The sequence below is a fragment of the Diorhabda sublineata genome, chromosome 8 (assembly GCF_026230105.1).
Source record: "Diorhabda sublineata isolate icDioSubl1.1 chromosome 8, icDioSubl1.1, whole genome shotgun sequence".
Classification (NCBI taxonomy): domain Eukaryota; kingdom Metazoa; phylum Arthropoda; class Insecta; order Coleoptera; family Chrysomelidae; genus Diorhabda; species Diorhabda sublineata.
The window spans coordinates 31,399,068-31,427,028 of NC_079481.1; the positions used below are offsets into that span (position 1 = coordinate 31,399,068).

At 28.9% G+C, this 27,961-nt stretch overlaps 1 protein-coding gene across 5 annotated transcripts in view; it reads right to left on the reverse strand.

The window, feature by feature from the left end:
• Positions 1 to 25,184, reverse strand: part of LOC130447267 (protein kinase C-binding protein NELL2-like) — a 65,748-nt gene extending 40,564 nt beyond the window's left edge. For 2 of the 5 annotated variants that reach the window (XM_056783986.1, XM_056783985.1), the window contains exon 1: positions 24,848 to 25,165. In XM_056783986.1, coding sequence (XP_056639964.1) covers positions 24,848 to 24,896 — 49 coding nt within the window. In that variant the 5' untranslated portion in view covers positions 24,897 to 25,165. Of the gene's footprint in view, positions 1 to 5,538; positions 5,616 to 24,847 lie in introns of those variants that run through there. The other 3 variants (XM_056783984.1, XM_056783988.1, XM_056783989.1) reach the window with 3 other exon arrangements.
• Positions 25,185 to 27,961: the final 2,777 nt, after the last annotated feature.

The window sequence follows — 27,961 nt, forward strand, 5'->3', positions numbered from 1 at the left end:
TATTTTTGGAAAATATTTTACCACCAAGCCGTTTTTTTTTCTAGTCTGGGAACAAAAAATAATCCGAGGGGGCTAAATCTGGCGAACTAAACTGATGAAACAACACTTCAATGAAAATTATCTCAAAAAAAACCGACGCAATAACCTTGTCCGCAGATGGGACGGTCTTTGCTTTCTTTGAACCCGGTCCTCCCTCTTCTGTCCATTGTTTCGATTATTCTTTTGTTTCCGGTGCAACGCGGCATCCATCTTGCACACGTTCACTATTGACGGCTGTCAAACTTCAAACTTGTGTACTTTCTAATCCAACGGGTTTTTTTCAAGCAGCTAGCGCCATCTCTAGGTCAGTTCGTACACAATAATTATCGATTTGGTAAAATGTCAAAACGGATAGTTCAACGATAAAAATTAGAAGATGAATCACTATTTTTTTAAAACATATATTTTTCAAAGTGACATTAATTAGCTCTAGTTTGAGTTTTAACAAATTTTGATTTCCTGTAGTAATAAAATGATATTTACGTAATCTGTTTTTGATTACACGTTTGATGTAGATAAGAACCAGACGATATAGTACTAATAAAACTAAAATATTTGTATCTTTGATGTTATACAACCAGATTTGTATATTCTGTGTATACGTAGAATACATTAATCAGAATTAAGAATTTTATTTTTTATTTTTATATATGTATATTGAGTATTGTGCCGCGATTTAACTAAATTTGACTAAATTAGGCCAAAATACATCGAAAAGGAAGGATGAAATTTTTCGATATCTCGCTTCGTTTTCGAGATATCGATACTTAAAGTTATAATCGAATGTTTGTTCAAAATTCGATAAATTGGGGAGAGTACGATTTCCGTGGCGAAGTGATTCAACATATTTCGCTCAATTAAGCCAAAATAAATCGAAAATGAAGAATGAAATTTTTTGATATCTCGCTTCGTATTTGAGATATCGATACTTAAAGTTATAATCGAATGTTAGTTCAAAATTCGATAAATTGGGGAGAGTACGATTTCCGTGGCGAAGTGATTCAACATATTTCGCTCAATTAAGCCAAAATAAATCGAAAATGAAGAATGAAATTTTTCGATATCTCGCTTCGTATTCGAGATATCGATACTTAAAGTTATAATCGAATGTTAGTTCAAAATTCGATAAATTGGGGAGAGTACGATTTCCGTGACGAAGTGATTCGACATATTTCGCTCAATTAAGCCAAAATAAATCGAAAATGAAGAATGAAATTTTTCGATATCTCGCTTCGTATTCGAGATATCGATACTTAAAGTTATAATCGAATGTTAGTTCAAAATTCGATAAATTGGGGAGAGTACGATTTCCGTGGCGAAGTGATTCAACATATTTCGCTCAATTAAGCCAAAATAAATCGAAAATGAAGAATGAAATTTTTTGATATCTCGCTTCGTATTTGAGATATCGATACTTAAAGTTATAATCGAATGTTAGTTCAAAGTTCGATAAATTGGGGAGAGTACGATTTCCGTGGCGAAGTGATTCAACATATTTCGCTCAATTAAGCCAAAATAAATCGAAAATGAAGAATGAAATTTTTCGATATCTCCCTTCGTTTTCGAGATATCGATACTTAAAGTTATAATCAAAGTTAATTCAAAATTTGCTTTATATACAACAGATGGCGTTCAATATTTCGTTTCAAATGAATATTTTATCACTTCAAATTCAATATGAATCTTGTAATTCAATAAACTAAAGATTTTTTATTTAATTTTTATATTATTTATCTTGAAACACTAAAATTATATTAAAAAAATAGATTTTTATAAAAAAATTAGATATTTTTGATAAATTTCATCACTCTGTGATGAATATAACTTAACAAACGATAAATACATGAATAATTTGATGATTTTCATAAAGAATTGGGGGCGAGGGGGCGAAGCCCCCTCATAATGAAAAAATAATATTATAATAAAACTAAAATAATCCTCACGCGAAGAAAAATGTTTTTAGACAATTTTGGTTGTGAAAAATTTACTATTTTTGAACTTTTTACACTCAAAGTGCACCACGAGAAAGTTAGGTTAGGTTAGGTTAGGTTATATACAAATATTAAATAAAAATAAATATCTCGAAAACGAAGCGAGATATCGAAAAATTTCATTCTTCATTTTCGATTTATTTTGGCTTAATTGGGCGAAATATGTTGAATCACTTCGCCACGGAAATCGTACTCTCCCCAATTTATCGAATTTTGAATTAACGTTTGATTATAACTTTAAGTATCGATATCTCGAAAACGAAGCGGGATATCGAAAAATTTCATTCTTCATTTTCGATTTATTTTGGCTTAATTGAGCGAAATATGTTGAATCACTTCGCCACGGAAATCGTACTCTCCCCAATTTATCGAATTTTGAACTAACATTCGATTATAACTTTAAGTATCGATATCTCGAATACGAAGCGAGATATCGAAAAATTTCATTCTTCATTTTCGATTTATTTTGGCTTAATTGAGCGAAATATGTTGAATCACTTCGCCACGGAAATCGTACTCTCCCCAATTTATCGAATTTTGAATTAACGTTTGATTATAACTTTAAGTATCGATATCTCGAAAACGAAGCGGGATATCGAAAAATTTCATTCTTCATTTTCGATTTATTTTGGCTTAATTGAGCGAAATATGTTGAATCACTTTGCCACGGAAATCGTACTCTCCCCAATTGATCGAATTTTGAACTAATATTCGATTATAACTTTAAGTATCGATATCTCGAAAATGAAGCGAGGTATCGAAAAATTTCATTCTTCATTTTCGATTTATTTTGGCTTAATTGAGCGAAATATGTTGAATCACTTCGCCACGGAAATCGTACTCTCCCCAATTTATCGAATTTTGAACTAACATTCGATTATAACTTCAAGTATCGATATCTCGAAAACGAAGCGAGATATCGAAAAATTTCATTTTTCATTTTCGATTTATTTTGGCTTAATTGAGCGAAATATGTTGAATCACTTCGCCACGGAAATCGTACTCCCCCCAATTTATCGAATTTTGAACTAACATTCGATTATAACTTCAAGTATCGATATCTCGAAAACGAAGCGAGATATCGAAAAATTTCATTCTTCATTTTCGATTTATTTTGGCTTAATTGAGCGAAATATGTTGAATCACTTTGCCACGGAAATCGTACTCTCCCCAATTGATCGAATTTTGAATTAACATTCGATTATAACTTTAAGTATCGATATCTCGAAAACGAAGCGAGATATCGAAAAATTTCATTCTTCATTTTCGACTTATTTTGAGTCGATCTACAAAACGGAATGGTCAAATTTAGTCGTCACGGAAATCGTACTCGTACCGATAAGAAAAACCATCCAAGTGTCAAAAAATCTCCGTGGAAAACAAGTAAATGAAGTTGGGGCTTCAGTAGCAAAATTTTATATATTTTTTTTCTAAATCGAACCACTAGGATTGTACCGAACACCTCGTTTCGGTTTTCGGTGATGAAGAGCCATCTCTAGTCAGGTTTTCGCACTGTTATTTTTGAGTTGAAGAATTTCAATCGTCGTGCTTCGAAATACGTCAAAATTCTTGTTTACTGTACGAAAAAATCGGGGTCGACGTTTTTCTATACGTGAAGAAAAAGTTGCTGCTTCGACAGACAATTGGTTCGAAAGATCTCAATGGAGAATAATTTGATAAACAACAAATTCAAAACTTGGGGATTCGTGGACGTAACTATCGATGCCCATTCTTATATTATATTTTCCTCAAATGTTTCTCGAGATATCTCGTTGTTAAAACTTCTCCATGTCTCATTGTAGCGATTCGATTTTTAAATATTACGATTCTTCCACAAGGAAAATTTATTGTCAGACAGTGCGTCTCCAACACCGACGCATTTTACCACTTGTTTTATAGCAGTCAGACGACGACGTCGTCGTCGAGTCATATTTATTATAGTTAAAAATAGACCCAAAGTCGTTTATCTAACAAAAACTGAATCGAAACCCATGTTCCAACTCGAAATTTATCTAAATTGCATCGGATTGAAACTACTCTTATTTAATTTATTATATTATTACACTCATTTTGAAAAAAAAAACAATATTAAGCTAAAGATGCATTATCAGTTCGAATAATGTTAAGGATAATCGCTAGGATATTGGAGGAACCCATTTCGAGTCTTGGTTCAAAGAAAATGTGCAAATAGTGTGTTAAATACGCCTCGTATCATTAAACACAAATTTTTACTATCTAAATGAGTCTCTTCTAGTACAAGATTTATATTTCGAAAAGCATTATACAAAGAAGCAACTCAAAAACTGCAACAAATTCATCATTGAGTTTAATTTTACTGAATTTATATTCGCTCGTTGTATTAAGTACGGCTCTGTACAATTTTTAATGATGGATTCCTTATCTACGATTATCGTTTTATAAAGTAAGATTCAATTTGTTGTTTTTTACCTCACTAGGTGGCGCCAAAATTACTAGAATAATTCGTTTTTAAGGTAATTTCCTTAAGCTAGTAATAACTGGATGATTCCTCGGATAATTATTATCCTACAGGAAGAATTTTCAATAAAATTATATCCAAAACTTAAATAGATGAAAATTTTCTTTAGATTCACATTAAATACTGCTTAGTTAGCAAGTTTCGAGACATTTTGAACGCTTGGTTCTTTGGACTAACCTAACCTCTAACCTAACCGATTGACAATACAGAGGTTATTCACCGCAAAAATGATGGACTGTATTTCATCAATATCCCTGATATATTTTCGTTATAATTAAATTAACCAGTTGCTAACGTTAAGTTTTAAAAATCGTGGATTAATCGATGTTTTGATATTGATATAAACATTAAAATAAAACTTTCTAGTACACGTTGATAGAACCCAAACAATATAAAATTAGATTTCTTTGAAGTCGAATTCGAGGTAATAGAATCATTTTGTGGTTTTACGTACAATTAAATTATTTGTTTTGGAATAGATTTGGTTTTCCGTTATTTGGTGTTTGGAAATATTGTCAAAATATTTCCCTTTGATTGGATTTCATTTTTATTGGAAACGTTTGCGTCGATTGTGACGTTTATTAGTCTGTTAGTTTGTTTATTTGGGATGTATAATACTCCGAAAACACTATTAAATTACTTATTTATTATATCCATCTTTGAATTCCTTTGAACGAGTTGTTTGCTTACAAATCGGTCCAATGTAAAGTTTTGACTTTACCTGTATATTCATTTTAAATTATTACTATATATATTTTCTTTTAAACCTTCTCTTAAATAATGAAAAAAAGTAAAAAAGAGAAATTTCATCATCAATCATCGATATACACTATTTTCTTAATTTATTGACACTTCCCAAATGTCATTATATATCTACTTCGAAACCATTCATTATATCAACAGTGATCGGCAATGAAATATCACGAGATGTTGACAGATATAAAGTACAAGCTGTTTAAAAAGTTTTAAATAAGTTTCCGAGTAACTAAAATTATCCCTAACCGTACTTACATATTAAATATGCTTCTCTGACGGTGATACCAAAAAAGGGTTGTATATAAACACAAACAACTTAATGGCAAACATTGAATAATGGCCTTATGAGTAATAAACACAGAATGCACTTAACCTTCAATTTATAATGTAACTCGAGATGTTGCCATTGACACCAAAGTTATTTCAATTAATAGACATTAAAATTTTAAATCAATATTTATCACATAAAACTTTTTTTAAATATTTCAATATTTATAATCGTTTTATTATAATAACAACAATAATAATAATAGAAATAGTTAAAACATATTGTTTTTAAAATAAAATAAACGAATTTAGTTTTAAAAAATGATATAAGTATCCTAAATCACCTTATTATTTTTTAAATCTGGCAACGTTGAGCAAATATAATCGAATAGTTGCTATATGATTTATGTCAAAATTTGTAACTACCACTACATTGTTATTGAAGATGGTATTATCATTCCCAACTAATAGATGGCGAAACGAGCAATTCGAATCGAAGAAATTTATTATAATTGATTTTCCGTAAAATTTTGTATATATTAATAGTATTATCAAAAAATTCTAATGTAAATCATATTATATGATATTGTAAATCAATGTTACTTGATACTATTTTTATATTATTACGTTAACATAACCCTAGAATTTTGTGGTGTATTTATGACTCATTCACAACTTAAGTTTGCATCCATAAAACCAACTGAAAATCCAATGCAGACTATCCACTTTTACGTAATAATACCGTGTCAACTTCCCCAATAATATCCGTCCTTTTGCGGAAATTTAAGCCATTGCGACTAAGGAGTACGTCAACTGCACTGAATAGAACTAATTTAATCACGAGATCAATATTATAAAGGCAACGTTTCGAAATATAAATACAAAATTCGTAATCCATTTGAAGTATTTTTGTTCCCATCGAGTTTGTAATTTCGTAGGAATCGGATCAGAATTAAGGATCGGTAATTAAATACTAATTTCGTTATTCATATTTATTTTTCGATTTTTATTTTAATCGATGCAAGTATCTCTGATACAGGACGACAATACAATAATTAAAATTCTTATGTAAATAATTTCGTAAGCGAATGACTTATATAATATTATCTAGTGCAGTTGTCAGTAACCTTGATAAAATATATCACGTTTACCTCGTATGTGCCGACACCCTCTATTTACTGCTCTCACTTCCACGAAAGCAGCTGTTGGGAAATGGCCTCTGTCCAAATTTATTTAACAGATCATTTCACTTCGTGTGAGACGCTCAATTACATCTTTTGGCCCCATCGAAAATCATTGACAAACGATGAAAAACCATTCAATCATTTCGGTTTTATTTCAATAAAATGGCGGACTCGCTGGTACTACGTGATAATAAAAGTTGAAAGATGATTGTTGTAGATTTAGTTTTGTTTATTTTAAAATCAACATTTTGGATTTTTTTAAAAAAAGGAACTACTAAATATTATCAGGATCCCATAAATATTCGTACTCATTAATAAGTATTAGTTACTTTAGTGAAGTTGTACAGCGTTGCCAGATATTTCTAACACCGAATAAACGTCTAAAATCACTGAATATATTTCCTAAATTATATTGTACCTCAATATAATAGATTGAGGTACTTTTCTTTTCAGACAACGGCTGTTATACTACGACTAACCTAACCTAACATTTTGAACTGTAATTTTCGAGATGAAACTTTTCGATTTTAAATATGAAATGTGTTAATATTATTTATTTTATGATATTTCTAGTATATAAGCGAAATTATTATAAACTTTTTGCTGAATTTTAATTTTAATGAAGATTATGAAATTACTTCAAGCGTTTTATTAATGGCGGGTGTAAATGACCTTAAATTATAAATAACAGAACAAGAAATATTTTGAAAAATGAAGAGAAAACACAAATTTATAATAAAATATAGAATCGGTTTTAAAAAACTAAATTCTTCTTTTCGATAATTTTATTTTACCACTATTTCAAGAGTTCACACTTGTATTAATAGGTTGCGCTATGTTATTGACATAATCTGTCAAAATTTCAAGTGAATCTGACAGTTATATTTGTCTCAAAACTAAGGAAAATGTTTTAAAGTTGTTTGTTTTGGAAAGCTACACTGGAAAAGTGAGTTTATGTTTTTGACGTTTGACGTTTGACGATATTAATAGCGCGTACAAGCACAGTACAATTTGAACTACATTTGACATTTGACGTGATTGACATTTTAGTGGCTGGGATCATTCATACAGAATAAAATATCAATGGAATAAAGTAATTGATACTATATATGAAAAAAGAGTCACATAAATGTCAATTTCGACCACACACCACTATATACGTAGATACGATTTTATATTTATTCGAGCTAAATAATAAATTTGAGCGGGAAATTCGAATATTACGTCCCTTGTTATTTTTCACGCATTAAATAGATGATGCGACATTCGATGAGGATTATTCGAAATCGCATTGATGCAAATATGCGCAAATTTTAATAGACGACAATATCGATGTCTCATACGCAAATTAAAAAGGTCAATTTAATCTTTATTTATTTGACATTTAATATTCGAAACCAATTTTATCGTTTATCGATAGTTTTTACGGCTGTTACTGTCTAGAAATATCTTATATACGGTCGTACCAAAATAAAAGAATGTCCCCATGCTCTAACAATTTTTTCTTTATATAAATCATCGTTTATTTTATTTAAATTCGTTAAACAAGTTTCATAAAACGTCTATCGTGAAGAAAAGCAATCGTTGAAAGTTGAAAACAGTAATAATTCAAGTTATTCCACCTTAATACACTCATTTACAAGGCATTGCTTGCTATCAATCAATTATCAAACTGATATCGTCGTTTAAAATCGGCCAACACTCAATCCCATAGATTACCACCATCAAAACTGATTAGGTTACTCTCGAGCTACTCCGTACTACACCAACAAGCTTTTTAGTGAAATGTTTTGATTTTGTTGGTTATCTTGTATTAAGGATAACGATAATTAATAATAATCTATCTATTTTATAAGTTTAAACGAATATTTTGTATCAATTCACTAACATTTATCGAAATTTTAATCCCCTGGAAAAAAAATTGTGTACGTTCTCGTTTTATGCGTTGATGATAGATCACTTATGTCTACATTTCAGAATTAGTATTCAAGGTCGTTCATTTTTCAGCACACGTATGCTGGTATTTTCATGAAAATTTAAACTAAGGTAGGTCATTATGAGGTTTATCAAAGGAAAGCTGCAAGAAAAAATTGGATTACGGCCAAGTAATAAACCGGCTGATGATCATTTTCTGTTTACCGTGTGATTTTATTATAGTCAAATTATATTTCCACGATCGTGATTATGTTGTTATTAGGCAATAGATTAAACCTCTATACAATACAAGTATCTATGAAAGTTATATTAATTAAATATAATAGTCATACTTTCATTGTTAATGATTCACGATATATGAACATTTCAATATTTTAATTCATCATATAATTGATGTTATTAAATATATCAAAGAATCATAGAATTAATTGACAGCTGAACCTCTATACATTATATGTATCTATGATATTTATATTGATTAAATTAAAAAAAGGATTATAATCATCCATTCATTGTTAATAATTTACGATATACGAACAATTAATTCAACATTATCTAATTGGAATTGAAAAATCACTTTTTAGAAACAACATAAAACTAATGATTAATTTTATCTATTCTAAATACACAATTGACAGCTAAACCTCTATACATTACATTTGTCTATGATATTTATATTAATTAAATGGAAAGGGATTATATTCATCCTTCAAAATAAGATTTGGTAATTTATTAGACGATATTTAATTACTTTAATTCGTCATTATCCAATTTAAGTCACAAAATAGAAACTTTACATGATAATATCTAATAGGTTGTTGAAACACGGAACGCGTATGTTCTTTGGAAATTAAACCCGTTGTCAAACACGAATCACGTACATAATTTTGATCTGTTTAAATGAAAAACGATTTTTTTAATCAATGTATTATGTATACGTGTCGTCTCAAAAATAAATTTGTTTCGACGTCAACCTCTGCAATAATTGAAACATTCCAAGTATTCCTTTGGACGCGAACAATCTTGATGACTTAATATTTTAATCTTCTTGGTCTTTTCAACAATTCCATTAAAACTTTAATTAGTTTTCGGAGGCTCTGCGCCTAATGCTCTATTTTAATTGAAATGCCCGATGTTTATTTCCAAAAAGGAATTTTACTTGAAACATAGTTCCATTTTTTTCGAAAAACGTAGATAAGAAAATTAATTACGAAATAGAAAATATATTTTTACGAGGGTTATCGCAAAATATAAAATTTCGAATCAATCTATCTGATACAAAATGTTAGGTGAGGTTAACCTCAATGTTACGAGGGTTGTATAAAAGTTTCCGACAACAAGTCGAGAAATTTTCATTGAAATTTCAACCATTTTTGCAAATTGCAAGTAATTTTCGATGGTATGGTTGTTTATTTTGATTTTTGAGAAGGATTTAGCATAGACTTTATATAATGCTCGAATCAGAGTTACGTTTAGATCGGTACTTTCTAGATTTGACTAAGAGGAGCGTTGTCGTATGCTTTTGTTGAGTCAACGAACGGCAAATGGGTTTTTCTACTTGTTACCATTTTTTTCTCAATCAACTGTTGTGAAAATAACGTGGTTCATGTTATTTTTCGATTTGTCGTTTTTAAAATCAATGGAAACTATCAAGAAAGTATAATCATACTTTGTAACAGTAAACCACTGAGCTGGATACATTTCAAATTGGATTATTGACGATGGATTTTACATTTAATTCAAAGTTAGCTAATTTTATTATAAAGTAATGTCACAAACGACAAAAGTTTTGAAATCGAACGGATCTAATCATTATTTTACGCGAGAACGAACTTTCAGAGTTGATAACGGTTGTCACCTGTCAAATTGGCCGTCATCTATCATTTTCATAACCGTAACTTCGATGATTTGACTCGATGTTAACTAATCACAAGATTTGACGAAAAAATCGTAGTTTTTCGTACAACTGATCACAGAACTTAAAGTAAACCATAGACAACACAACATTTTTACATTTATTGACACATTTGTAAAAACGTCGTTACATATTGGCGCCAAAATATGATTTAAATTTGACGTGACTGTTGTCGGTATTGAGCAATCTAACGCATTGTCGAAATCAGCTGATGTTGATTTAAAAATGGCCGTCGTGGGGCAAACAAATGCTTTTTTCGTAAGTTTTTGTGTGGTTTATCGATTTATTCGTTAGATTTTAACGTTCTTATTTTTAATTTCTGCTTAAAAAATACGAAACGTGGATTTGTTGGTATTTTTTGAGTAAGTAATATTTAATAACCTTGTACTTTTCAGCTTTGAATGCAAATATATATAGTTTTCTCTAAAAATTTTCGTTTTAATACCAAAAAATAACAAAAACAATGCAAAACAACTCGGAAATAAACAAAAAGGAACTCGGATTAATGCGATGAAATCGATTGTTTACCCCACGTCGGCCATTTTGACGTAGATCAGCTGTAAGAACTGTCATTTATTATGAATATTTTCTCACGAATCGAAAGATTTTGAGAAAGTTGCATTATAAATTAGTTAAAAACTATTACAAATTAATATCAACCTAAACAATTTCCTGTTTCTTGCTATTTCGACAAATTACGAGAATTAAATTACATACATTTTGATGTCAGCATAGCTGACTTGAAAGAAATTGAAACTTTTCGAGGTAAAAGTGATTTTTTTGTCGTGTTAAATAATTGTAACCAGTATATACTTTTCGTTTTTTCGCATATCAGTTTAAAACGTGTCGAGTCATTATGTTTTATCGTGAACTGAAAAAGTAAAATATACGAGGAAACTTTTTATACCGTAAAATCCCGAAAAACAATCGAAATATTTGCGTGATGGCGCCACCTTTCAACGAAAAAAGGTTTCAACACTCAACCAGCGAAATTTGACTACAAAAAATTGTACGGGGCGATAAAAAGGGGCGGTTATATTCGAGGGGGGGCTATTTTTGGGATTTTACGATAAATCACGATTCCTAGTTTCATTTTTCATATGGAAATTCTCTAAAAAACCGGATAATATGGGAAAAGTTGTTTAAAATCAACAACACGTTTCGAACACAGTTGGGACGTATTCGATCATCCTCAATACAATCCTGAACTCGTTCCTAGTCACTTAGAATCTTTCTACATGGTTGGAAAATATCAAAGAAGTGTTTTAATTAAATATAACGTACAAATTCTGAGTATTTTTTTACATTTGGATACAGTTCGACTATAATGACCTTCCCTTATCCGATTATTTTATGAAATAATGTTGGACCGCTGTGTCCCTATTATCCTGTTGCCTTTGAAACCTTAAGGTCGTCACTGCAGGATACTTTTCTCGGTTGATATGGAGAAATTTCTAAATTACTTGCATTTCAAGGTTGTAAAAACATTTCTTTTCAATTACGGATAAATTACGCGGAAATTTCTTTTCGAATAACAATGGGGAGTTGATTGTAACTGTTCCTGAAACCAGGATTATACCTTAAAAAGCAGGGAGATGTATGCAGTACCGTATTTAATAAACTAAAAATGGAAACTATAATTTAATGCATAAAGTTATCGATTCTGTTCAAAAATGGCTGTTTTAATTGTAATTTGAATTAAAATTACTTATTCAATTTTAAATTGGACCAAAAATGGCTTTTACAAATTTGGTTTGGACTAAAAATGGATGTTTTGAGCATAATTTTGTGTTTTCAAAATTTAGATTGTACAAAAATTCTTTTTTTAACTATTAAATGAAAAAAATGGCTTCACTGTCTTTGTTTATGTCGAAAAGTAGTTTTTTCTTATTCCAATTGGGCAGAAATTGCTTTTCAAGATTTGATTTGGACAAAAATTACATTCCCAAACATAATTTCGCAAAAATAATGGCTTTTCTATATCAATTTTTCACAAATTTTGCATAAAAATTGATTTTTCAAACTCAAATTGGACAAAAAATGGCCTTTTTATATTAATTTTTCACAAAGGTTGCATAAAAATTGATTTTTCAAATTCAATTTGGACAAAAACTGGCCTTTCCATATCAATTTTTGACAAAGATCGCACAAAAATTGATTTTCCAAATTCAATTTGGACAAAAACTGGCCTTTCCATATCAATTTTTGACAAAGATCGCACAAAAATTGATTTTCCAAATTCAATTTGGACAAAAACTGGCCTTTCCATATCAATTTTTGACAAAGATCGCACAAAAATTGATTTTCCAAATTCAATTTGGACAAAAACTGGCCTTTCCGTATCAATTTTTAACAAAGATCGCACAAAAATTGTTTTTTCAAATTCAATTTGGACAAAAACTGGCCTTTCCATATCAATTTTTGACAAAGATCGCACAAAAATTGATTTTCCAAATTCAATTTGGACAAAAACTGGCCTTTCCATATCAATTTTTGACAAAGATCGCACAAAAATTGATTTTCCAAATTCAATTTGGACAAAAACTGGCCTTTCCGTATCAATTTTTAACAAAGATCGCACAAAAATTGTTTTTTCAAATTCAAATTGGACAAAAACTGGCCTTTCCATATCAATTTTTGACAAAGATCGCACAAAAATTGATTTTCCAAATTCAATTTGGACAAAAACTGGCCTTTCCATATCAATTTTTGACAAAGATCGCACAAAAATTGATTTTCCAAATTCAATTTGGACAAAAACTGGCCTTTCCGTATCAATTTTTAACAAAGATCGCACAAAAATTGTTTTTTCAAATTCAATTTGGACAAAAACTGGCCTTTCCGTATCAATTTTTAACAAAGATCGCACAAAAATTGATTTTCCAAATTCAATTTGGACAAAAACTGGCCTTTCCGTATCAATTTTTAACAAAGATCGCACAAAAATTGTTTTTTCAAATTCAATTTGGACAAAAACTGGCCTTTCCATATCAATTTTTGACAAAGATCGCACAAAAATTGATTTTCCAAATTCAATTTGGACAAAAACTGGCCTTTCCATATCAATTTTTGACAAAGATCGCACAAAAATTGTTTTTTCAAATTCAATTTGGACAAAAACTGGCCTTTCCATATCAATTTTTGACAAAGATCGCACAAAAATTGATTTTCCAAATTCAATTTGGACAAAAACTGGCCTTTCCATATCAATTTTTGACAAAGATCGCACAAAAATTGATTTTCCAAATTCAATTTGGACAAAAACTGGCCTTTCCGTATCAATTTTTAACAAAGATCGCACAAAAATTGTTTTTTCAAATTCAATTTGGACAAAAACTGGCCTTTCCATATCAATTTTTGACAAAGATCGCACAAAAATTGATTTTCCAAATTCAATTTGGACAAAAACTGGCCTTTCCATATCAATTTTTGACAAAGATCGCACAAAAATTGATTTTCCAAATTCAATTTGGACAAAAACTGGCCTTTCCGTATCAATTTTTAACAAAGATCGCACAAAAATTGTTTTTTCAAATTCAATTTGGACAAAAACTGGCCTTTCCATATCAATTTTTGACAAAGATCGCACAAAAATTGATTTTCCAAATTCAATTTGGACAAAAACTGGCCTTTCCATATCAATTTTTGACAAAGATCGCACAAAAATTGTTTTTTCAAATTCAATTTGGACAAAAACTGGCCTTTCCATATCAATTTTTGACAAAGATCGCACAAAAATTGATTTTCCAAATTCAATTTGGACAAAAACTGGCCTTTCCGTATCAATTTTTAACAAAGATCGCACAAAAATTGTTTTTTCAAATTCAATTTGGACAAAAACTGGCCTTTCCATATCAATTTTTGACAAAGATCGCACAAAAATTGATTTTCCAAATTCAATTTGGACAAAAACTGGCCTTTCCATATCAATTTTTGACAAAGATCGCACAAAAATTGATTTTCCAAATTCAATTTGGACAAAAACTGGCCTTTCCGTATCAATTTTTAACAAAGATCGCACAAAAATTGTTTTTTCAAATTCAATTTGGACAAAAAATGGCCTTTCTACATAATTTTTTTCACAATCGATGGCTTCTACTGCTCAATTTTATTAAAAATAGTTTTTCTAAATCAAATTCGAACAAAAATCAATTTTTCAAAGTTGATATGGACAAAAAATGACCTCTCCAAATTTAGTTTTGACACAAAATGGCTTCTCCGCCTAAATTTTATCAAAAAAACGTTTATTTAAACTCAATTCGTACAAAAATTAATTTTCCAAATTTAATTTGGACAAAAAATGACCTTTCCATATTAATAATAATTTCTACAATTCAATTCTATCAAAAATAGTTTTTCTCAATGAAATTTGGACAACAATCGATTACTAATGACCTTCCCAAATTTAATTCTGACAAAAATGGCTTTTTCACCGCCATCTCATCAAAAAACGTTTATTCTAATTCGTATTTCTCAAATCAAATTAGAACTAAAACCCACTGTAATATCAGCCATATTACAAAACCAACTTAACCAATATTCACAAAACTGTACGGTAAAAAAGAAGAAGAAAATGAGGACGTAAGTACACACACGAGATAAAAGACATTCGCTAATAAATAAGAAGAAGTAAACGTTTTTCGAAATGGCAATAAGATAATCTAATATTACGTAAAGTATCACAAACAAGCGCATTTTAATCGATCGTGTTGTAAGCTATTTTAGAAATTCCTATTCCGCATGAAATAACACTTTTTCGACGAACCACAGTCTAGTCGGCTGATTACTCCAATATTTACAATTCGAAAAAGATTTTGGCATATTATTTTCGGTCAACTGCATAAATAAAATCTGGGATTTATTTATAAAACACACAGATATTTTGACGATAAACCTGGCAGACGATCGTTTTGCTACAATAGAATCCGATACAAAATTTCTATATTTTTAAATATACAGGGTTGACATAAAGTTACTCACACATTAAAACGCCATCGATAGTTTTTTAAATAGGACGCCGCAATTCGCATAGTTTTCGTTCTGCAAGTTGTAAAAGTTGACGTAAATACGATTTTTTGAATGTTTTGAGGTTACCTAGGTGGCCACTTCATTGATCCACGTCTCTCGAACTACCTTCGTTCAAATATTGAGACGGCCATTTTGTGATTCGCCATCTTGTTGTAATCAACGATTCGTTACTATTTTCTAATGACTGTAAAATCAATTTTTGGCAGTAGAAAGATTTCCACAGGGTTGTATCGAAGAAATTGTGGTTTACGGAACAAATTATTGGTTTTGTGAAGGATTTAATCGAAAATTATTGTTTGTTTCTTGTAAAAATATGTGTATCACAGTTTTTGGTACCTTGACCCTTCCAATTTAATCCGCATTGAACTTGAATACTAGGTAGAGTCGGTTTACTATAGACGGTGGCAAAAATTACGAAAGAAAATATCCCGCGGCGCTTTTCAAGGGAAAAACTCGGAGAAAAGGATAATTGGGTTTCGTTAAATGTATATATAACGATCTAAATAACCCTGATTACAAGTAATCACGGTAGCTATTGAATAAATATTTATTAAAAAAATATATTTTTTACGTAGTAACGAAAATTTTGTTACGAGCTTCATAACAATAATTCACTGACCGTTTCTATAAATTTAATTCTTATTTATCGAAAGATTCGGTTATTAGAATTAAAATTGATCATTATCAAAACCAAAAATGAACCAAAAGTCAAAAAAAGCAGAGAAATAATTCGTTTTTGAACGAAAAACTATAAAAAAAAAAACTTAAATCGATAAAATTTGACAATCAATAATAAAACTTAACCTTAAAATATTTTCGACTCGTTCTTGAATCAATTTGTTCGGTTATTAGAATTAAAATTGATCATTATCAAAACCAAAAATGAACCAAAAGTCAAAAAAAGCAGAGAAATAATTCGTTTTTGAACGAAAAACTATAAAAAAAAAACTTAAATCGATAAAATTTGACAACCAATAATAAAACTTAACCTTAAAATATTTTCGACTCGTTCTTGAATCAATTTGTTCGGTTATTAGAATCAAAATTGATCATTATCAAAACCAAAAATGAACCAAAAGTCAAAAAAAGCAGAGAAATAATTCGTTTTTGAACGAAAAACTATGAAAATAAAACTTAAATCGATAAAATTTGACAACCAATAATAAAACTTAACCTTAAAATATTTTCGACTCGTTCTTGAATCAATTTGTCCGGTTATTAGAATTAAAATTGATCATTATCAAAACCAAAAATGAACCAAAAGTCAAAAAAAGCAGAGAAATAATTCGTTTTTGAACGAAAAACTATGAAAATAAAACTTAAATCGATAAAATTTGACAACCAATAATAAAACTTAACCTTAAAATATTTTCGACTCGTTCTTGAATCAATTTGTTCGGTTATTAGAATCAAAATTGATCATTATCAAAACCAAAAATGAACCAAAAGTCAAAAAAAGCAGAGAAATAATTCGTTTTTGAACGAAAAACTATAAAAAAAAAACTTAAATCGATAAAATTTGACAACCAATAATAAAACTTAACCTTAAAATATTTTCGACTCGTTCTTGAATCAATTTGTTCGGTTATTAGAATTAAAATTGATCATTATCAAAACCAAAAATGAACCAAAAGTCAAAAAAAGCAGAGAAATAATTCGTTTTTGAACGAAAAACTATGAAAATAAAACTTAAATCGATAAAATTTGACAACCAATAATAAAACTTAACCTTAAAATATTTTCGACTCGTTCTTGAATCAATTTGTTCGGTTATTAGAATTAAAATTGATCATTATCAAAACCAAAAATGAACCAAAAGTCAAAAAAAGCAGAGAAATAATTCGTTTTTGAACGAAAAACTATGAAAATAAAACTTAAATCGATAAAATTTGACAACCAATAATAAAACTTAACCTTAAAATATTTTCGACTCGTTCTTGAATCAATTTGTTCGGTTATTAGAATTAAAATTGATCATTATCAAAACCAAAAATGAACCAAAAGTCAAAAAAAGCAGAGAAATAATTCGTTTTTGAACGAAAAACTATGAAAATAAAACTTAAATCGATAAAATTTGACAACCAATAATAAAACTTAACCTTAAAATATTTTCGACTCGTTCTTGAATCAATTTGTTCGGTTATTAGAATTAAAATTGATCATTATCAAAACCAAAAATGAACCAAAAGTCAAAAAAAGCAGAGAAATAATTCGTTTTTGAACGAAAAACTATGAAAATAAAACTTAAATCGATAAAATTTGACAACCAATAATAAAACTTAACCTTAAAATATTTTCGACTCGTTCTTGAATCAATTTGTTCGGTTATTAGAATTAAAATTGATCATTATCAAAACCAAAAATGAACCAAAAGTCAAAAAAAGCAGAGAAATAATTCGTTTTTGAACGAAAAACTATGAAAATAAAACTTAAATCGATAAAATTTGACAACCAATAATAAAACTTAACCTTAAAATATTTTCGACTCGTTCTTGAATCAATTTGTTCGGTTATTAGAATTAAAATTGATCATTATCAAAACCAAAAATGAACCAAAAGTCAAAAAAAGCAGAGAAATAATTCGTTTTTGAACGAAAAACTATGAAAATAAAACTTAAATCGATAAAATTTGACAACCAATAATAAAACTTAACCTTAAAATATTTTCGACTCGTTCTTGAATCACTTTGTTCGGTTATTAGAATTAAAATTGATCATTATCAAAACCAAAAATGAACCAAAAGTCAAAAAAAGCAGAGAAATAATTCGTTTTTGAACGAAAAACTATGAAAATAAAACTTAAATCGATAAAATTTGACAACCAATAATAAAACTTAACCTTAAAATATTTTCGACTCGTTCTTGAATCAATTTGTTCGGTTATTAGAATTAAAATTGATCATTATCAAAACCAAAAATGAACCAAAAGTCAAAAAAAGCAGAGAAATAATTCGTTTTTGAACGAAAAACTATGAAAATAAAACTTAAATCGATAAAATTTGACAACCAATAATAAAACTTAACCTTAAAATATTTTCGACTCGTTCTTGAATCAATTTGTTCGGTTATTAGAATTAAAATTGATCATTATCAAAACCAAAAATGAACCAAAAGTCAAAAAAAGCAGAGAAATAATTCGTTTTTGAACGAAAAACTATGAAAATAAAACTTAAATCGATAAAATTTGACAACCAATAATAAAACTTAACCTTAAAATATTTTCGACTCGTTCTTGAATCACTTTGTTCGGTTATTAGAATTAAAATTGATCATTATCAAAACCAAAAATGAACCAAAAGTCAAAAAAAGCAGAGAAATAATTCGTTTTTGAACGAAAAACTATGAAAATAAAACTTAAATCGATAAAATTTGACAACCAATAATAAAACTTAACCTTAAAATATTTTCGACTCGTTCTTGAATCAATTTGTTCGGTTATTAGAATTAAAATTGATCATTATCAAAACCAAAAATGAACCAAAAGTCAAAAAAAGCAGAGAAATAATTCGTTTTTGAACGAAAAACTATGAAAATAAAACTTAAATCGATAAAATTTGACAACCAATAATAAAACTTAACCTTAAAATATTTTCGACTCGTTCTTGAATCAATTTGTTCGGGTTAAATGTCTTCAGAACACGAATATCGGTTGTACGTTTCGAGACGGAAGCTATTGGCATAAATTTTCGAGCCATCGACTTTATATTTACATCCATAAGATCGATTTGAGGAAAACTCAAAACGTTATTTTATTCAAACTCTAATAAATAAAAAAAAAACCATATGTCATTAATTTTGTTTTACCCTGTAGTATCAATAAACTATTTGATAAACAATAAATCGGTTTTAATTGGCCCAGTTTCGGCAAAACAAAGAGACGATAGTCGTTAAATTGAAATTATTCTGGGAAGCCGCCGCAACATCGTTAGGGAATCTTTCAAATTCCACTCGTATTGCCTCATCCGCACACAGGACCGTACTCTAAAATAATTAAAAATAATTTTACACGGAAGTAATTCGTAAAAAAAATTTATTTTCACGTAATTATTTAAATCATTCTCAAGAGAAAGATTTGGGCTAAAAAAGTACTTTATGCGCGAGTTACTAGTCCAAGTTTCTGCTCAATTCTGGGTCCGTATTCAGTTGAGAATGCTTGGAAATCGAGCTACAGATTTACGAACAACTTTTTGGTCTATATATAATGTATAATATATAATTTTGAACACTCCTTGATGTTTCGTCCAAGAGAAATCTGAAAAATTTGGTTGAAATGTAAATTTCTTCCTCCAAATCCACCAATAACTGATTTGGTGATCGTAATTGCTATCAAAAATTCAAATTCAATCATCCAGTCTTCCATTACACCAAATGAGAAACTTGTACACCCAGAAACGTGTACGAAGTGTCAATGTTAGAATCAGAGGTGTCCTGGAAGTGCGTTAATGAAGAGATACGGTCAAAGTGCTGCTAGAGCCCGAGAAGGTTTTAGTTGGTAAGATTTGCTGAAATTACTGAAATTTATAAAAAAAAATCGAATACTGCAACAAAAATTTTATAAATTTATCGTTATTATGAAGATCGATATGTGAGTCGGTCCTGTCCTGTTTTAAAAATTCATTCACCTATTAACATCCCCGTCCGCGAAATCATACCACCGCGAATTCGGACAGATATTTTGACAAAAAAATATCAGACATCGATTTTGCCTCCCGATGGAAAAAAAGAATTTCTTAGAATTGAAATTTGCGACGGCCAATGTAGCCTCAATAAAAAATAAACGACGATGTTGAATATATGGGAAAATTTAGAAAAATGCGTGTATATTGGATCCTGAGAAAGTATTTTTCGAAATAGGTGCGGCAACAAGTCAAAAACGATTTGTTAAATTGAACGAATTACGTTTCGAATCGTTTTTTCATCCACCTTATAGTCCAGATATGTATCACAGTGACTGCTAGCTCAAATGAAAAGCAATAGCTTATTTTGAATTTATTTGAGTTTGAATCATAAAATGCCAATTTTCAATCTAATTAACCATGGAAAACCAATTTTTATTCATAAAAACTATTTTTTGGCCGATTTTAATCAATGGAATGCCAATTTTCATTCAGAAAAATCATTTTTTGGTCAATCTAAATCATAAAATGCCAATTTTCAATCAAATTAACCACTGAAAACCAATTTTCGTTCATAAAAATTATTTTTTGGCCAATTTTAATCAATGGATTGCTAATTTTCATTCAGAAAAATAATTTTTTGGTCAATTTGAATCATAAAATGCCAATTTTCAACATAATTAAACGTGGAAAACCAATTTTCATTCATAAAAACTATTTTTTGGCCAATTTTAATTAATGAAATGCCAATTTTAATTCAGATAAACCATTTTTTGGTCAATTTGAATCATAAAATACCAATTTTCAACTTAATTAATAATGAAAAACCAATTTTCGTTCATAAAAACTATTTTTTGGCAAATTTTAATCAATGGAATGCCAATTTTCATTCAGAAAAACCAATTTTTGGTCAATTTGAATCATAAAATGCCAATTTTCAACCTAATTAACGATGAAAAACCAATTTTCATTCATAAAAAACATTTCTGGGCAATTTGAATTCATGGAATGCCAATTTTTATTCAGAAAAACCATTTTTTGACCAATTTTAATGCAGATAAACAATTTTTTGGTTAATATGAATCATAAAATGCCAATTTCCAACCTAATTAACTATGGAAAACCAATTTTAATCCATAAAAACCATTTTTTTGGCCAATTTGAATCATAAAATGACAATTTTCAACTTAATTAATAATGAAAAACCAATTTTCGTTCATAAAAACTATTTTTTGGCCAATTTTAATCAATGGAATGCCAATTTTCATTCAGAAAAACAATTTTTGGTCAATTTGGATTATAAAATGTCAATTTTCAACCTAATTAACCATGTAAAACCAATTTTCATGCATAAAAAACATTTCTGGGCAATTTGAATTCATGGAATGCCAATTTTTAATCAGAAAAACCATTTTTTTCAATTTGTATAATAAAATGACAATTTTCAACCTAATTAATCATGAAAAACTAATTATCGTTCATAGAAAACATTTTTTGTCCAATTTGAATTAATGGAATGCCAATTTTTAATCAGAAAAACCAATTTTTGGTCAATTTGAATCATAAAATGCCAATTTTCAACCTAATTAACGATGAAAAACCAATTTTCATTCATAAAAAACATTTCTGGGCAATTTGAATTCATGGAATGCCAATTTTTAATCAGGAAAACCATTTTTTGTCAATTTGTAAAATAAAATGACAATTTTCAACCTAATTAACGATGAAAAACCAATTTTCGTTCATAGAAAACATTTTTTGTCCAATTTGAATTAATGGAATGCCAATTTTTATTCAGAAAAACCATTTTTTGACCAATTTTAATGCAGATAAACAATTTTTTGGTTAATATGAATCATAAAATGCCAATTTCCAACCTAATTAACTATGGAAAACCAATTTTAATCCATAAAAACCATTTTTTTGGCCAATTTGAATCATAAAATGACAATTTTCAACTTAATTAATAATGAAAAACCAATTTTCGTTCATAAAAACTATTTTTTGGCCAATTTTAATCAATGGAATGCCAATTTTCATTCAGAAAAACAATTTTTGGTCAATTTGGATTATAAAATGTCAATTTTCAACCTAATTAACCATGTAAAACCAATTTTCATGCATAAAAAACATTTCTGGGCAATTTGAATTCATGGAATGCCAATTTTTAATCAGAAAAACCATTTTTTTCAATTTGTATAATAAAATGACAATTTTCAACCTAATTAATCATGAAAAACTAATTATCGTTCATAGAAAACATTTTTTGTCCAATTTGAATTAATGGAATGCCAATTTTTAATCAGAAAAACCAATTTTTGGTCAATTTGAATCATAAAATGCCAATTTTCAACCTAATTAACGATGAAAAACCAATTTTCATTCATAAAAAACATTTCTGGGCAATTTGAATTCATGGAATGCCAATTTTTAATCAGGAAAACCATTTTTTGTCAATTTGTAAAATAAAATGACAATTTTCAACCTAATTAACGATGAAAAACCAATTTTCGTTCATAGAAAACATTTTTTGTCCAATTTGAATTAATGGAATGCCAATTTTTATTCAGAAAAACCATTTTTTGACCAATTTTAATGCAGATAAACAATTTTTTGGTTAATATGAATCATAAAATGCCAATTTCCAACCTAATTAACTATGGAAAACCAATTTTAATCCATAAAAACCATTTTTTTGGCCAATTTGAATCATAAAATGACAATTTTCAACTTAATTAATAATGAAAAACCAATTTTCGTTCATAAAAACTATTTTTTGGCCAATTTTAATCAATGGAATGCCAATTTTCATTCAGAAAAACAATTTTTGGTCAATTTGGATTATAAAATGTCAATTTTCAACCTAATTAACCATGTAAAACCAATTATCGTTCATAGAAAACATTTTTTGTCCAATTTGAATTAATGGAATGCCAATTTTTAATCAGAAAAACCAATTTTTGGTCAATTTGAATCATAAAATGCCAATTTTCAACCTAATTAACGATGAAAAACCAATTTTCATTCATAAAAAACATTTCTGGCCAATTTGAATTAATGGAATGCCAATTTTCAACCTAATTAACCATAGAAATTCAATTTTTGTTCATAAAAACCTTTTTTGCCCAATTTTAATTAATAGAATGCCAATTTTTATTCAGAAAAACCATTTTTTTGGTCAATTTCAATTCAGAAAAACCAATTTTTGGTCAATTTGAATCATAAAATGCCAATTTTCAACCTAATTAACCATAAAAAACCAATTTCCATTCATAAAAAACTTTTTTTGGCCAATTTGGATTAATGGAATGCCAATTTTTATCCAGAAAAACCATTTTTTGTCAATTTGTATGATAAAATGACAATTTTCAACCTAATTAATCATGAAAAACCAATTTTCGTTCATAAAAAACATTTTTTGTCCAATTTGAATTAATGGAATGCCAATTTTTATTCAGAAAAAACCATTTTTTGGCCAATTTTAATGCAGATAAACCATTTTTTGGTCAATATGAATCACAAAATGCCAATTTTCAACCTAGTTAACCATAAAAAACCAATTTCCATTCATAAAAACCATTTTTTGGCCAATTTGAATTAATAGAATGCGATTATTTTGAAGAAAAAAAAAACAAATTCTTGTACAAGTACGACATCGAGAAGCTTTGGAAAGATCGCATTGCTCTTGAAGAAGATTAAAAACCCAAAAAATCACTTAAACTAAACCTCAACAAAGCGCTAGTAACAAATATTACGATCAAATAAAGATTTCGGGTTTCCCGGAAACGAAACCTGCAGCTCCAGATGATTTATAGATAAAATCCGTCATCGGTGATTGACCAGTGCAAGGTTTGAGCAAATTTTACAGCCAAGGGCTTATCGGTATCAGTTTCATACTAAATCCTGCTTAACATTGAACAGGACAACGTCCACGTTGTTCGATATGACGATTCAATCAGATCTTCGGAATATATTTGAACTGTATCGGTTTAATACAATTTTTATTATCCATTTCATCTTCTACAATAAGCAATGATTTTGCAGCAAAAGGAATAGATAAGAAACCACCATCATAATTTACATAATTTTGCAGTTTAAGTTTCTTGTACATCCTCAAGCGATGTTTCTACTGTATTGGTTGATTCTGTATTAAGGACTCTTTAAATTTTTATTTAATCTATGTTCAATATTTCGTGGTTCGTTATTTTATCATATCGGTGACTTTTTAATCTGTTTGATTAACATTGAGATGTTTGTCCTACACTAGATTTTAGTTTATCGAAATGGACAAACATCCCAATATATAGAAAACAGATTAAACGGTCATCAGTACGAAAATTTAATTATAAAAACGTTTAATTATCAAGAAAATGATTTTTTTTTTAATTGTATTTCAAATTGAATGTCGAAAAATTGTTATAAAATTGCGCTGTACATGTGATAATTTGGAAAATTTTGGCAAGAACACTAAAAAATTAACAAAATCGGGTTTCAAATGTTTATAAAACATTTCAAAAGATAATATTCGAATATGAATTCGGGGGAAAAACATATTATTTTCGAAAAAAAGTTGAATGGAAATGGTGCGGAAAGAAAAATAAGGAAAAACGTGTCCTTACCTGAGGCTAGCCACAGCAGGGTGGTCCAAGCCGTTACCAAAAAGGCCATGGCCTATTTCCGTGGCCCACAAAAAAAATTGGTTAGCCCGAGGGAGAACCCCCGGTCGTACGGCCCATTTTTTCGGGCCGCAGCAGCACCCTCACGCGCGATACTGACAAATGACAATCGAAACCCCCTACGAAACACACTCTTACACACCTTTCTCGACGGCGAGTACGGGGCGAGTCGGCGAAATTTCAATCGTCTCTGTTGGTAACACACATGGTTACTGGATGAAATTTACCAAAAAATAAGTAAAGCGCACGCACCTCTTTCACCGCCAGCTTGATCGACACTACTGAAAACGCTGAAATGCGGCGCGCCGTGAAAAATATTTGATAGGGGTCGTTACGAGGGATACGTTATTTTGGAACGGTTATTTTTCCGATTGGAAATTATCCCTTCCGTCGAAAACGCAACTATCCGGATGGATGATGCGCGTATTTAACGAAAAATCCGGTGGAATTAATCGGGGGACGATGGTTTTTGAAATTGACATTTTAGATGGAATTCCGTCTAAATAAAGACAATTTTTGATCAAAATGAGTTTGGAAAAACCAAATTTTGGTCCAAATTGAATATGAAAAAGTTAGATGATGTAATCACCCCTGGAAAAGTCAGTTCATTTTGAATCAATTCGTGGTTAAGTTCAAAATAACCAAATTTTGAGGAAACCGTGATTTAAATAGCAATTTTTGATCTAATTATCATGGAATAAGTCAATTTTTGACCGAATAAAATCTATAAATTTCATTCTTGAATGTTAGTTACGAATGGAAAAGCCAATTTTCATTTCGAAAAACCATTTTTTGGTCAATTTGAAACATAAAATGCCAATTTTCAACCTGATTACCCATGGAAAACCAATTTTCGTTCATAAAAACCATTTTTTGCACAATTTTAATCAATGGAATGCCCATTTTTATTCAGAAAAACCATTTTTTGGCCAATTTTCATTTCGAAAAACCATTTTTTTGTCAATTTGAATCATAAAATGCCAATTTTCAACCTAATTAACCATTGAAAACCAATTTTCGTTCATAAAAAACATTTCTGGCCAATTTGAATTAATGGAATACCAATTTTTATTCAGAAAAAAACATTTTTTGACCAATTTTAATTCAGATAAACCATTTTTTGGTCAATATGAATCATAAAATGCCAATTTTCAACCTAATTAACGATGAAAAACCAATTTTCATTCATAAAAAACATTTCTGGCCAATTTGAACTAATGGAATGCCAATTTTTAATCAGAAAAACCATTTTTTGGCCAATTTTCATTTCGAAAAACCATTTTTTGGTCAATTTGAAACATAAAATGCCAATTTTCAACCTGATTACCCATGGAAAACCAATTTTCGTTCATAAAAACCATTTTTTGCACAATTTTAATTAATGGAATGCCCATTTTTATTCAGAAAAACCATTTTTTGGCCAATTTTCATTTCGAAAAACTATTTTTTGTCAATTTGAATCATAAAATGCCAATTTTCAACCTAATTAACCATTGAAAACCAATTTTCGTTCATAAAAAACATTTCTGGCCAATTTGAATTAATGGAATACCAATTTTTATTCAGAAAAAAACATTTTTTGACCAATTTTAATTCAGATAAACCATTTTTTGGTCAATGTGAATCATAAAATGCCAATTTTCAACCTAATTAACGATGAAAAACCAATTTTCATTCATAAAAAACATTTCTGGCCAATTTGAATTAATGGAATGCCAATTTTTAATCAGAAAAACCATTTTTTGGCCAATTTTCATTTCGAAAAACCATTTTTTGGTCAATTTGAAACATAAAATGCCAATTTTCAACCTAATTAACCATGGAAAACCAAGTTTCGTTCATAAAAACCATTTTTTGCACAATTTTAATTAATGGAATGCCCATTTTTATTCAGAAAAACCATTTTTTGGCCAATTTTCATTTCGAAAAACTATTTTTTGTCAATTTGAATCATAAAATGCCAATTTTCAACCTAATTAACCATTGAAAACCAATTTTCGTTCATAAAAAACATTTCTGGCCAATTTGAATTAATGGAATACCAATTTTTATTCAGAAAAAAACATTTTTTGACCAATTTTTAATCAGAAAAACCAATTTTTGGTCAATTGAATCATAAAATGCCAATTTTCAACCTAATTAACGATGAAAAACCAATTTTCATTCATAAAAAACATTTCTGGCCAATTTGAATTAATGGAATGCCAATTTTTAATCAGAAAAACCATTTTTTGGCCAATTTTCATTTCGAAAAACCATTTTTTGGTCAATTTGAAACATAAAATGCCAATTTTCAACCTGATTACCCATGGAAAACCAATTTTCGTTCATAAAAACCATTTTTTGCACAATTTTAATTAATGGAATGCCCATTTTTATTCAGAAAAACCATTTTTTGGCCAATTTTCATTTCGAAAAACTATTTTTTGTCAATTTGAATCATAAAATGCCAATTTTCAACCTAATTAACCATTGAAAACCAATTTTCGTTCATAAAAAACATTTCTGGCCAATTTGAATTAATGGAATACCAATTTTTATTCAGAAAAAAACATTTTTTGACCAATTTTAATTCAGATAAACCATTTTTTGGTCAATGTGAATCATAAAATGCCAATTTTCAACCTAATTAACGATGAAAAACCAATTTTCATTCATAAAAAACATTTCTGGCCAATTTGAATTAATGGAATGCCAATTTTTAATCAGAAAAACCATTTTTTGGCCAATTTTCATTTCGAAAAACCATTTTTTGGTCAATTTGAAACATAAAATGCCAATTTTCAACCTAATTAACCATGGAAAACCAAGTTTCGTTCATAAAAACCATTTTTTGCACAATTTTAATTAATGGAATGCCCATTTTTATTCAGAAAAACCATTTTTTGGCCAATTTTCATTTCGAAAAACTATTTTTTGTCAATTTGAATCATAAAATGCCAATTTTCAACCTAATTAACCATTGAAAACCAATTTTCGTTCATAAAAAACATTTCTGGCCAATTTGAATTAATGGAATACCAATTTTTATTCAGAAAAAAACATTTTTTGACCAAT